Source organism: Cricetulus griseus, chromosome 5 (assembly GCF_003668045.3).
Source record: "Cricetulus griseus strain 17A/GY chromosome 5, alternate assembly CriGri-PICRH-1.0, whole genome shotgun sequence".
Lineage (NCBI taxonomy): Eukaryota > Metazoa > Chordata > Mammalia > Rodentia > Cricetidae > Cricetulus > Cricetulus griseus.
Genome location: NC_048598.1, coordinates 52996830 through 53007312, shown reverse-complemented (window position 1 = coordinate 53007312; position 10483 = coordinate 52996830). Strand labels below are relative to the sequence as shown.

The 10483-nt window shown below is 40.2% G+C and overlaps 1 protein-coding gene across 2 annotated transcripts in view; it reads right to left on the bottom strand.

Annotated features, from left to right (window-relative positions):
- Positions 1 to 17: 17 nt before the first annotated feature.
- Camsap2 (calmodulin regulated spectrin associated protein family member 2) overlaps positions 18 to 10483 on the bottom strand; it is an 88816-nt gene continuing 78350 nt past the window's right edge. For both annotated transcript variants that reach the window (XM_027417480.2, XM_027417481.2), the window contains 6 exons: positions 9377 to 9513; positions 8726 to 8946; positions 6898 to 6970; positions 5713 to 5828; positions 3276 to 3394; positions 18 to 2898 (listed from right to left, as the gene is read on the bottom strand). In XM_027417480.2, the coding sequence (XP_027273281.1) occupies positions 2593 to 2898; positions 3276 to 3394; positions 5713 to 5828; positions 6898 to 6970; positions 8726 to 8946; positions 9377 to 9513 (972 nt within the window). In that variant the 3' untranslated portion in view covers positions 18 to 2592. The remainder of the gene's footprint in view (positions 2899 to 3275; positions 3395 to 5712; positions 5829 to 6897; positions 6971 to 8725; positions 8947 to 9376; positions 9514 to 10483) is intronic.

Sequence of the window (10483 nt, the reverse complement as noted above, 5' to 3'; positions counted from 1 at the left end):
TTATTGAAGAATCAGAGTCATTTGGTGCCATGCTTTTATTCAAATGAAAGGGGAACTACACTGTACCAGGAACTAGCAAGTCTGACGGCATTGACAGCACACATCACCTGCAGTGCTCAGGAGTGGACAGTAAGCACACCACACACTGCACATTGCCCAACAGTGTCCATGAAGTCACAGCGAGAAAGAAGATTTTGGCTTTAAACAGCCAAATAAGAACTGCAATAGTCCTCCAAAAACCAAAACCAAGAAACTGAGAGGAATTAAAAACTTCAGAAGTTGTGTTGAATAGCAGGAGTTGACAGGCCACACTGCTTACCATGACAAGGATTTGGCAATTTAAACTGAATAATTATCATGGTGATTTGACCTCCAACGATGACAACACTTGTGTTTCAGTAAGACTGATGGAAATCTCCAAACTTTATGGAATGGTATATTTTCATTTGTATAATTTTAAAACATAATTTAAAAAGCTGCACCATAATAAAAAAATCTGCAGACTAAAGAAATATATCTGTATTCCTCTTGCATTAATAAAGTAAAATATACTGAGAGCAATGAGCTTCGTGGCGATAGTCACACCCTACCTTTAGACACTAGACATTCAGTTCAGTCGCTGGATATAATTTAAGAAGAGAGACAGGTGTGGTTAGTGTTCATTAGTTCTTCCTTTGTCTTGCAGCCTATTTTTCTTTATTCAATATTCAGATGACAGCAAGAAGACTGCTTTGATAGGGAAAAAGACCATGTTTAGTAATATAAAATGCTTATTAAATTCCTTTGTCTATTATTCACTTTGTTTTGATTAGTTTTGTTCATAATTTTTTAAACTAGTCTTAGCCTAAGGATATTTGTTTGACCCTTTCCTTCTAATTGTGATAAAAATTGGTGTCTGAAAGGTAAAATGTGAAATTCCCCATTTTTAATACTCATATATACATAATATGTATACATTTAAAATATGAGAGTTACATAGCCTGGTCTCTTACATGCAAGCAGCAGATCACAAATAGTTTTCAGCTACACATACATTTTGCACAGGTTTTGGAAAAAATCCGTGAAAATTTTTTTTTTACAGTTTTAACAAATATACATAAATATAAGAACATAAATTACAGTAAAATATTGACAGCATTTGAGAAAATGTTGAAAACCCAGATGCACTGAAACCTAGAGGCCTTATAATAAAGTACAGCTCAGGGACATCCCATTCCGTCCTTCTTTTTAAATAAGTAAATACATTACATGAGACATGAGTTCTCTCTCTAAACAACTCAATTAGAGAAATGTACATAGTTTCATCTCCATATCCCATGAAAGAAAACAAACTACTCTCTCAGTTATAAACAATATGTCTCTCCCCCCGCCCCCCAGTGTACACAGTTGTCACAACACTGAAACACAACAGGGTCACAAAATCATTCAAGTCTTTTCCTGAGAATGAAGTTTTTCCCCAACTAACCTTAACCCTGGTATACTTGCTAAAGAACAAAGACAGTATAGAGGGGCTTCCATGTGTGTCCTAACCTACGCTGTCCCACTGAAAAGGGGCTAAAAAAGAAGGAAAACCCAGTAAAACTAAAATAACATAAAGCTACTTTCAAATCAAAATGTAGCCCTTTGTACATGTTTAAAAATTCTAAATATAATTTCTATATCAGTTATAAATATAAAGGCCTCCCGAGAACTGCCCAGGAAGCCTTACATTTTCATACTGAAAGGCAACACTCAAGTGTTACTCACTTCTGCCAGCTTATAAAGTGACGTACTTTAAAAGAAATAGAAAGTGTTTTTGTTGTTGTTGTTGTTAAAAGTACAATCTAAATTATTCTGAAGTTGGCCAGAAGTGGTAAAAAACGGCACTGATTTAATCAGCAGCTTCTTACAAGATACTCTGGGTAAAGCTTGTGTGGTCTGCAGGGAACCCAGGAGCAGCTCTTTACACCTCCTTATTAAACAGAAATGTTAATACTTGTGTGAATAATAAATAGAGAAGGTAAATACTTAGGATGATTCTTGCAAATGCTGTAATACCATTAAAACATGAGGGCTATTGTAAAACATAACACTAGTGTTTCTCTTAACATCGTAAGAAAGGTGCAAGACACTTCTCAATGTGAACTTTCTGCTTTCATGATCTCCACATGAAACAAAACACAAAGGCAGCTTAGAATAAACACCCAGGAGAGAGAAAGGTAACAACAGCAACAAAACCATCTGAAGATGTGCACACATAGTACAGGGTTAAAAAAAATACAACACATAATTTTGTCATCTAGTTCAAGCCTATGTCCCACTGTGTCCACGAGGAGTCAGTGCTTCAAGGTCTCTAATGCCAGGCAGGCGAGCCTGGTCACATACAAACCTCTGTTTGTGAATCAAAGCATTCCCTTCATCACTTGGCCTTATCACCTAGGAGAATCTTCTGCACTCCAAACACTGTGTACATTCCAGTTGTTCACAACAACAGAGTTAAGGTCCAGTTTTAATGGATAAAAATCTTGTTGGCAATTAGAAAGGTTTTCTATAGGCAGGAAAGATGAAGTACAAATTTACCACAAAGGTTCTGAAGCAAGCATTTCCCGCCTCCTACGCTTTAGTAGGTAAGAGTTTTTTGGGTGTAACTGGTCTTTTGGTTTGCCATAAGTGGCTATGAATGGTAATTGCATCCACACTAGCAGATAAAGTTTTAGCAGGTATGTGGCTAAACTGTTTCCTGTCAGAATTGTACTTGTAAAGTCCCTCAATCATCTTTTTAGTGATAGATTTAGGGCCTATCCCAGTCAGTTTATTGATTTCTTCAGTTTCTGGGCAGTAAGTATACAAAGACCTGAACTGGCAGCCTGAATCCCGGAACAAGATTAGGAAGTTGTTGGCATCTGACTTCTCCATTTCCTTTAGAATAGAAAACAAAAACAAGATAACAATAAAGTTGTACCATTTTATTGAATGTTTATGTAACTGTTCATATTACTTGGTTAAAACTTATGACATTTTAAAAATCAAATTTCATGTTACTATTTCATGTTACTATTTCTGGCAGTCGTAGGGGATCATTTGCACGTACTCAGGAGGCATTTACCACTGTGTTCTACCAAGACTTTCCAAGACAGTTTAACTACACCTGTAGGTCTTTCAGAACTCTCTGGGAGTAGAGTAACTCTACCTAATACTAACACATGACCTGATCACCCTGCCAGAGGGTCTTCCCAGCACTGACCCTGAAGACCCTCAAGTGCTACTGAATTTCATCTTCATGAGAATGTGCTTACCTCTAGTATTTTTTTCTTCTGACCTTCATTTACTTTCCCAGCCAAACAGCAGTGAGCTAGCGCATTCTGGATTATGTGCTTATTGGATTTGGCACTCGGTTCCTTGTAGAGCTTTGGTCCTGTAGTGAAAACATTTATAACAGTGATAGAAATGACATTTCCAAGACAGAAACATTACCAGTTTTCCATGATGTGATTGATTCTACACTAACGACACTGCAAGAGAAAACCAAATTCTGGACTTGAAGTTTCTTATGGACCCTTTTTTTTTTTCTTTTTTTGAGACTGGATCTCACTATGCAGCCTTGGCTGTCCTGGAACTCACTCTATAGACCAGGCTGGCCTCAACTCACAGAAATCTGCCTGCCTCTGCCTTTAAGTGCTGGGATTAAAGGTGTAAGTCACCATGTCCAGCTCTATGGTCTTCTTTTTAGGGGCTACACTCCAATCACAACATGGCTTTATACACACAAGGACACATTTGGGGGATTTTCTTGTGGCTTTGTGATGCTGTCCCATGAAGGCAATATTGGGAATGAGATCCTGCTTATAACCTTACAGTCTCTTCAATCTTTCCAGGCTGGCTAGACTGCTGACTATTAAGCTTAAAATATACAGGGTCCAAGAGTCCTTTTTAGGTTAGTTTTGTTTTCTTGAGACAGTGTCTCTCTCTGTAAGCCCAGACTGGTGTGGAAGTAAGTATATGGTCCAGGCTGGCCTCAAATTCATGGCCATCCTCTTCCCTTAGCCTCACAGACTCACAAGTGCTGGGGTTTCTGGTATAAGCCACCATATTTAGCTAGGTAGTCTTGGGAGATAGCTCACTCAGTAAGTACTTGTCTTGTAAGCACAAGGATGTTAGTTCAACCCCCAGAACCCACATTATATATTTTTTATAAAAAAAAGTTCTGGTGAGGTGGAGACAGGCAAATGAAAGAAACCCCATTTCACAAATGCACAAAGCTGAGTGTGGTAATTCCAGTTCTCAGGAACAGAGGTAGGTGGATATCTGAGTTCAAGGCCAGCTTGAGGTACATATTGAGACTCTGTTTAAAAATCCAAAAGCACCACCGCCACCACCACCACCACCACCACCACCACCACCACCACCACCACCACCACCACCACCACCACAGTCTTCTAGCTCTTGACGTACACACAAACAAAAATGAAGAAAAGCACCTTTTTTAGGGTGTTCACACTGCTCAACTTTACAAGCAGAGGCAGAAAGAGTAACAGGGAGATACTCCCCAATCTTATCACTGCAGGCTGTCAGACCTGGGCAGAGGCAGAGTGACAGGGAGATATTCCCCAATCTTACACGAAAGGCTGTCAGACCTGGGCTGGAGAGATGGCTCAGTGGTCAAGAACACTGGCTACTTGCTTATCCAGTGTCTGGGTTTGATTCCATCTCTAACTCCAGTCCCAGAGGATCTGATGTCCTCCTGATGCAGACCCCAGGTGTGCAAGAGGGGAACAGACAGACATATATAGGTAAAACACTCATACACACAGAAACGAAAAAAGAGGCTGTCAGATTGACCATAGGAGGTTGTACCAAAGCTACAGAATAAAGAGGAGAAAGGGGAAGCCAGAAAGTAAATACACAGTCTCTAGCCGGTTCTTGACTACTCAGGGTATGGCAATGCTTCCAACCCTGCAAAACTGCAGGCACACAGGGGCCATCTCCTTCACCTGATCTTCCCCACACCAGGTCGCCACCCTTTCTCTCTATTGCTTCATGTCTTTCAGTGGATTCTCACTTTCTATTCTTTGGTTTGATTTTATTCAATCATGCCCATCCACAGAGGACTGAAAAGGACTTAGAGAAAACAGGATCCGTGAGGACAGACACCCTCCCAGATCTAATGCATTCTTCTGACCTCTAGGTTCCCTTAACACTATTATTATCACTACTGTCTTGGTGATGCTGGGGACTGAACTCCGACCCTCATGCAAGTTAGGCAAACACTTCACCAGTCGGATATATACCCAACCTTTGTTTTTTATTTTGAGACAGTGTCATTAAGTTACCCAGCCTGATTATTCCTGAAGCCCCAGTGTTAAGCAGAGTTGGGAAGTCCTTAGGGATAGAAGCTCCTTCACATACTTCTAAGGAACAATATGTTGCTTACAAAACTTCTCTAAGCTTTCTTTGAACTCAAATTAGCACAGTCAAATGGTAAGTAATATTTAAGGCAGATGACATCTAACTGACAACTTTAGAAACCTACCTTACTTGGCAGGGGTGAATTCTGCCTCTTTCAGTGGGGCTGTATCACTGAGAGGCTGGCACCTCAGAGTGGCCGCTTTCCTTACTGTAGCAGACGCTGTGTTCATACCACAAGATGAACCAGTAACTCCTCCTTCACTGCGCCCCATACCTGTTCTCATCAGAGCATTAAATTAAAACACCCCCTGAAACGTTCACACCAACCTGTGTATTCTGTCCCAGAAGCCACTGAAGAAGTCGTTGATGCGTTTTCCCAGTCTTTCTCACCGTTTCGACTGCCACAGCGACTTGGAGATAAGAAGCCTTCTACAGACTCCGACCTAAACATGGATAACTTGTGTTTTATGTCCCAGAGAAAGAACGCTTGCGTTTCTGAGAATGTGTGTGATAACATCAAGCAAAAACAATGAGGCAGCACTAGTACTGTGCCTTCTCTACAGCACATTACAAAACACCGCTGGGATGAACCTTTTCCATACAAAAACTGGCAACCTGCACACTAGGACCGTAAGACTGAGATTCTGACAGCCAGAGAAGCACTCTGGTGATGTGAGTCTTGTAGCTGAAGGCAGCACTGATTCTGTCTAGTCTATATGCCAGAGAAAGTATATCATGTGTTAGATACAAAGGCTCCAAAATGAGAGATTCAAGTAAGCAAGCTACTTTTGGGATTGGTGTAATGTCACTGTCTTCAATGGGAAGACAGGTTTTATTTTCTGTTTCTATTATTTAATGAGTCATATTAACAATATCTTTGCATATAGTTACTATTTGCATATAAATACTATTAGGATTTACAGCTCACAAAAGAATTAATGTTAATAATTCAAATTATAAAAGAGACTGAAAAGTAAATAGACCATTTATTACAATCACTGTATTTATTTATTGTGTGTGTGTGTGTGGGCACACGCTCGTGTACATGCACTTGTGCCATGTCACACACAAGGTCAGAGGTCAGCTTGCTGGAGTCAGTTCTCCCCTTCCACCATGAGGGTATCAGGAGTTTGAACTCAGGATGCCAGATGTGGCAGCAAGTGCCTTTACCCACTGAGCCATCTTAGTGGCCCCATTTCATATCATTTTAACAGAAAGTCTCTCTCACACACACACACCTGACCCCCCAAGACAGGGTTTCGTGTGTGGCCCTGGCTGTCCTAAAACTCACACTGTAGACCAGGCAGGCTGGCCTCGAACTCACAGAGATACACCTGCCTCTGCCTCCTGAGTGCTGAGATTAAAGATGTATGCCAACACAGCAAAACTAAAAATTTGTGGTGTTTCATTTGTTATAAAATATAAAGTAACTCTAATTTTTATCTAGATTGTTACATAATTGCAAGGGGCACACACTTTTCTGTGGAGAACACTCAGAAGCTCTGGGCTTACCTTGGTGTCCTCTTGCCTGAATGAAGACTCTCATTGTCACCTGTGTTCAGCGATGCCAAAGAGAGGCTAGAGACTGAAAAAACACAGTAAACTCGTGATCCTGAACAAAACACAACTGTCAATGTAGAAGAAGAAAGGAGTCTGTTCATTAGATAACACCAGCAGTGAGAATTGGGCTTTTCTAATTTTTTTTTCTTTTTTTGCCCTGAATCTAAACACATAATATGGTGCATGCATATATTCACAATTTAAACTAAGAATCACATTTTTGGCTACAATAAAACTAACTTGCTGTTCTAAAAGTAACGTGGTAACAGAAGACCTGATACTGTGTCCAGGTTTTTTTCAAGAAGAAAACATATATTTTGTAATATCTAATTCCTATGTACAAAATTAAAATTTCTCCCAGTGGTTTTTAGCTTGGGATTTATTTTTATTTTACATGGATATTAATTTTTACCAGCATTTCTATGTGTGTCCTGCATACATGCCTTGTGCCCACTGATGCTAGAAGAGGGTGGTGGATCCCCTGGAATTGGAGCTATGGAGGTTGTGAACCATTATGTGGGTGCTGGAATTGAACCCTAATTCTCTGCAAGAGCAGTAAGTGCTCTTAAGCACTGAGCTATCTCACCAGTCTCTCTTCAGCCACATCAGCCAATATCAGAGTTTCACCAGACCAGGCCCATTCCTATAGCCTCAGAATTTGGAATATTGAAGCAAAAGTGCTAGTTGGAGGCCAGCTTATGCTAAAAAGCAAGCACACAAGCAAAGTTTCACTGCCTAGCAACCATCAATTCTAGGTTATTTCCCTCAGAATTAAGTCTAGGATTCGAATAACTATAGGATTCCTGTTTAGTTTTGAAGTGCTAAGGATAGAATCTAAAGCCTCAAGTTAGGCAAGGGGCCTCCTCTACCTTTATCCTTAGGTCTAACTGTAAGAAGTATCTGAAATTTTCCACAGCACTACTTTAAATAATATGGCTTAGAAACTATGCATGTTAAATTTAAGGGATATATTTTCTCAATTTCAAGAAATCATCATTTTGTATTTTTGACTATTTCTATCTTAAAGGGAGAAAATTTTGAAATCTTGACCTGATGTTCTTTACTGCCCAGTAACACTGGTTAGGGATAGAGTCAACAGGAGAGTTCTTGCCTCTCAAGTGCAATGCCCTGGAGTCAATCCTATACCCTCACCTCCAGAACAAGGATAACAAAAAATACAGGTATGTTTCTTATACATTTTACACACATAACATTTATCCTACATTCGTAAGTTTTTAAACAGTAGTTAAGCATTGGGGCATGTAGTATAGTTGGTGGAGTGCTTGTCTATCAAGCACAAAGCCCTGGATTCAACCCCCAGGACTGTGGTCAGAGGGGTGCATACTGGCTAGTACATGCCTGTAATCCCAGGACTTGGGAGGCAGAGGTAGGAGGATCAGAAGTTCAAAGTTATCCGTGGCTATACAGTGAGTCTGAGGCTAGCTTGAGCTATGTAAGAGCTTGTCTTAAGAGTGAAATAAAAGGAGATAGAAATGGTAACTGATAATTCAAGAATGTGACATCTGCAGACAGAATTCCCTAATAAGTTAGTATTTCAACTACATTTTTAGCATTCCCATTTGACTCACTAAATATATGCATGCACATATAATGCACCTAGATTAAATAAAAATTTCCTTTGCACATTTTGATTTTCCAAAAAGACCATGCATCACCCCAAACTGTGTATCCAATTTAGTATTACCAAGCATTGTCAAGTTAGTACAACAAACCAAGCTGGTGCTTATGAACAGACCTCCTCATAAGTAACTGGTGTTACCTGGAGGGCCTTTGGTTGGTGTTTTGGGGGATTCAATATGATCTCTGTGGATAGACTTTGGCCGTGGTTTTTTCTGTTTTGCCACCTGAGGACGAGGCTTGATTACTGTATCCATGTCTTCCATCAGCTTCAGCTGTTTTCGCCTCATGTACTCCTGCCTAATAAATTCCCTGCGCGCTCGCTCATCTTCTTTCTTCTGACGTTCTTCCTCGGTTTTACGCCTAAGAAACCAGATGGGCTAAATGGATTATTTTGCATACCAAATACAAATGACATCGGAGAGAGCTACACATCTGATGGGAGAGAATGAAAATTATTATATTTCAGAACCTTGGGAGAAAACATAGATGGCTTAAGAAAATCTAAACTTTTGGTCATCTTTCTTTGTGTGTGGTGTGTATATGTGTATTTCTCAGTGAAGTTATTTTAATTTTTTTTTTTTTTAAACCTTAACATTGATTTTCAAAGTTAATGCTCCTGGAGAACTTTACTCTTGACAAGCAAAGTCAGCAAGGATCCAGCTGCCTTACATTCCCCACAGCCTATCTGGAGAATCCCGTTAACACTTGGAGACGTGACTTGCCCCACGGCACACTTGCAGATCTCTCTAAGCCCCTGTGTGTGGACAACGAGGCGCAGCAGCACCCTTACCTTGTCTCCTCTTTCTTATGCTCCATTTCTGCTTCCAGCTGCTGCTTACGAAGCTGAGTTTCTTTCTCCCTCCTTAAGCGTTTCTCCAACAAGGCTGCTCGTTTCATTGCCATATCGTTTTCTGCCTTTTGATCATCCTAAGAACAAATTTTGTTGAAAAGAGTAAACATTTTAGGTTCCAATATTTTCATTTTCTAGCATAGCCACGTCTAGTAGTTACACATATCTGAAAACCTGAACTAATTACAACTTTACCAAATGTGTACATGATTCAGAAAATATAAAAACTCCTTAATGACCATCAAAAGAAAAAAAAAAGAACAAAAACAAGTTTGTTTGTTTGCTTTTTCAGTTTGCATGCATAGGATGGAGCATGTGTGGAGGTGGGTGGATGGGTGGATAACTTGTAGGAGTCTGTCCCCTCCTCCATCATGTGGATCCCAGGGACTGAACTCAGGTCAGTAGGCTTGGTGTTCAGAAGCTTTTCCTCTACCTGATGAACCATCCCATGGTCTGAAAACAACTGTTTAAAAATTACATGTATGTGCATTTGTGTGTCCCATATTCATGCCATGGCACACACATGGAAGTCAGAGGACAATTTGCAAAACTTGGTTCTCTTCCTCCATAATCTGGGTTCTGGGGATCTAATTCAGATTGTCAGGCTTGACAGCAAGTGTCCTTCCCCACTGAATCACCTCATTGGCCCCCAAATAACTGGCTTTTGATTCTAATAACCTAAAGTAGGAGAGTTTGGCCCCCATTTTGAAAATCATATTTAAATTATAATGAAAATTGGATAAAAAGCATTCCAAAACTAGCCACCAAACATCATGTCACCTAAGTGTTGCATGGGCTTGCTTCTAGTTTAGCTTGTTTTTCAGCTGAGGGGCTGACAGTTTGACTGGCGGGTTCACTTGGAAGAAGAGATGGGTATATTCTTGTTCTGAAGTTCTGCCATTCTGAGAACTGGTCACAGTCTGTAAATCTCCTTGACTTACTGATCCACCAGGGTACTCTCAGTACTCAGAAGGCTTCTACGCGGTGGTGCTTTACAATTCAAGCAAGTAACAAGCTGCAGTACCAGTTCTCGGTCCTAATGATTTA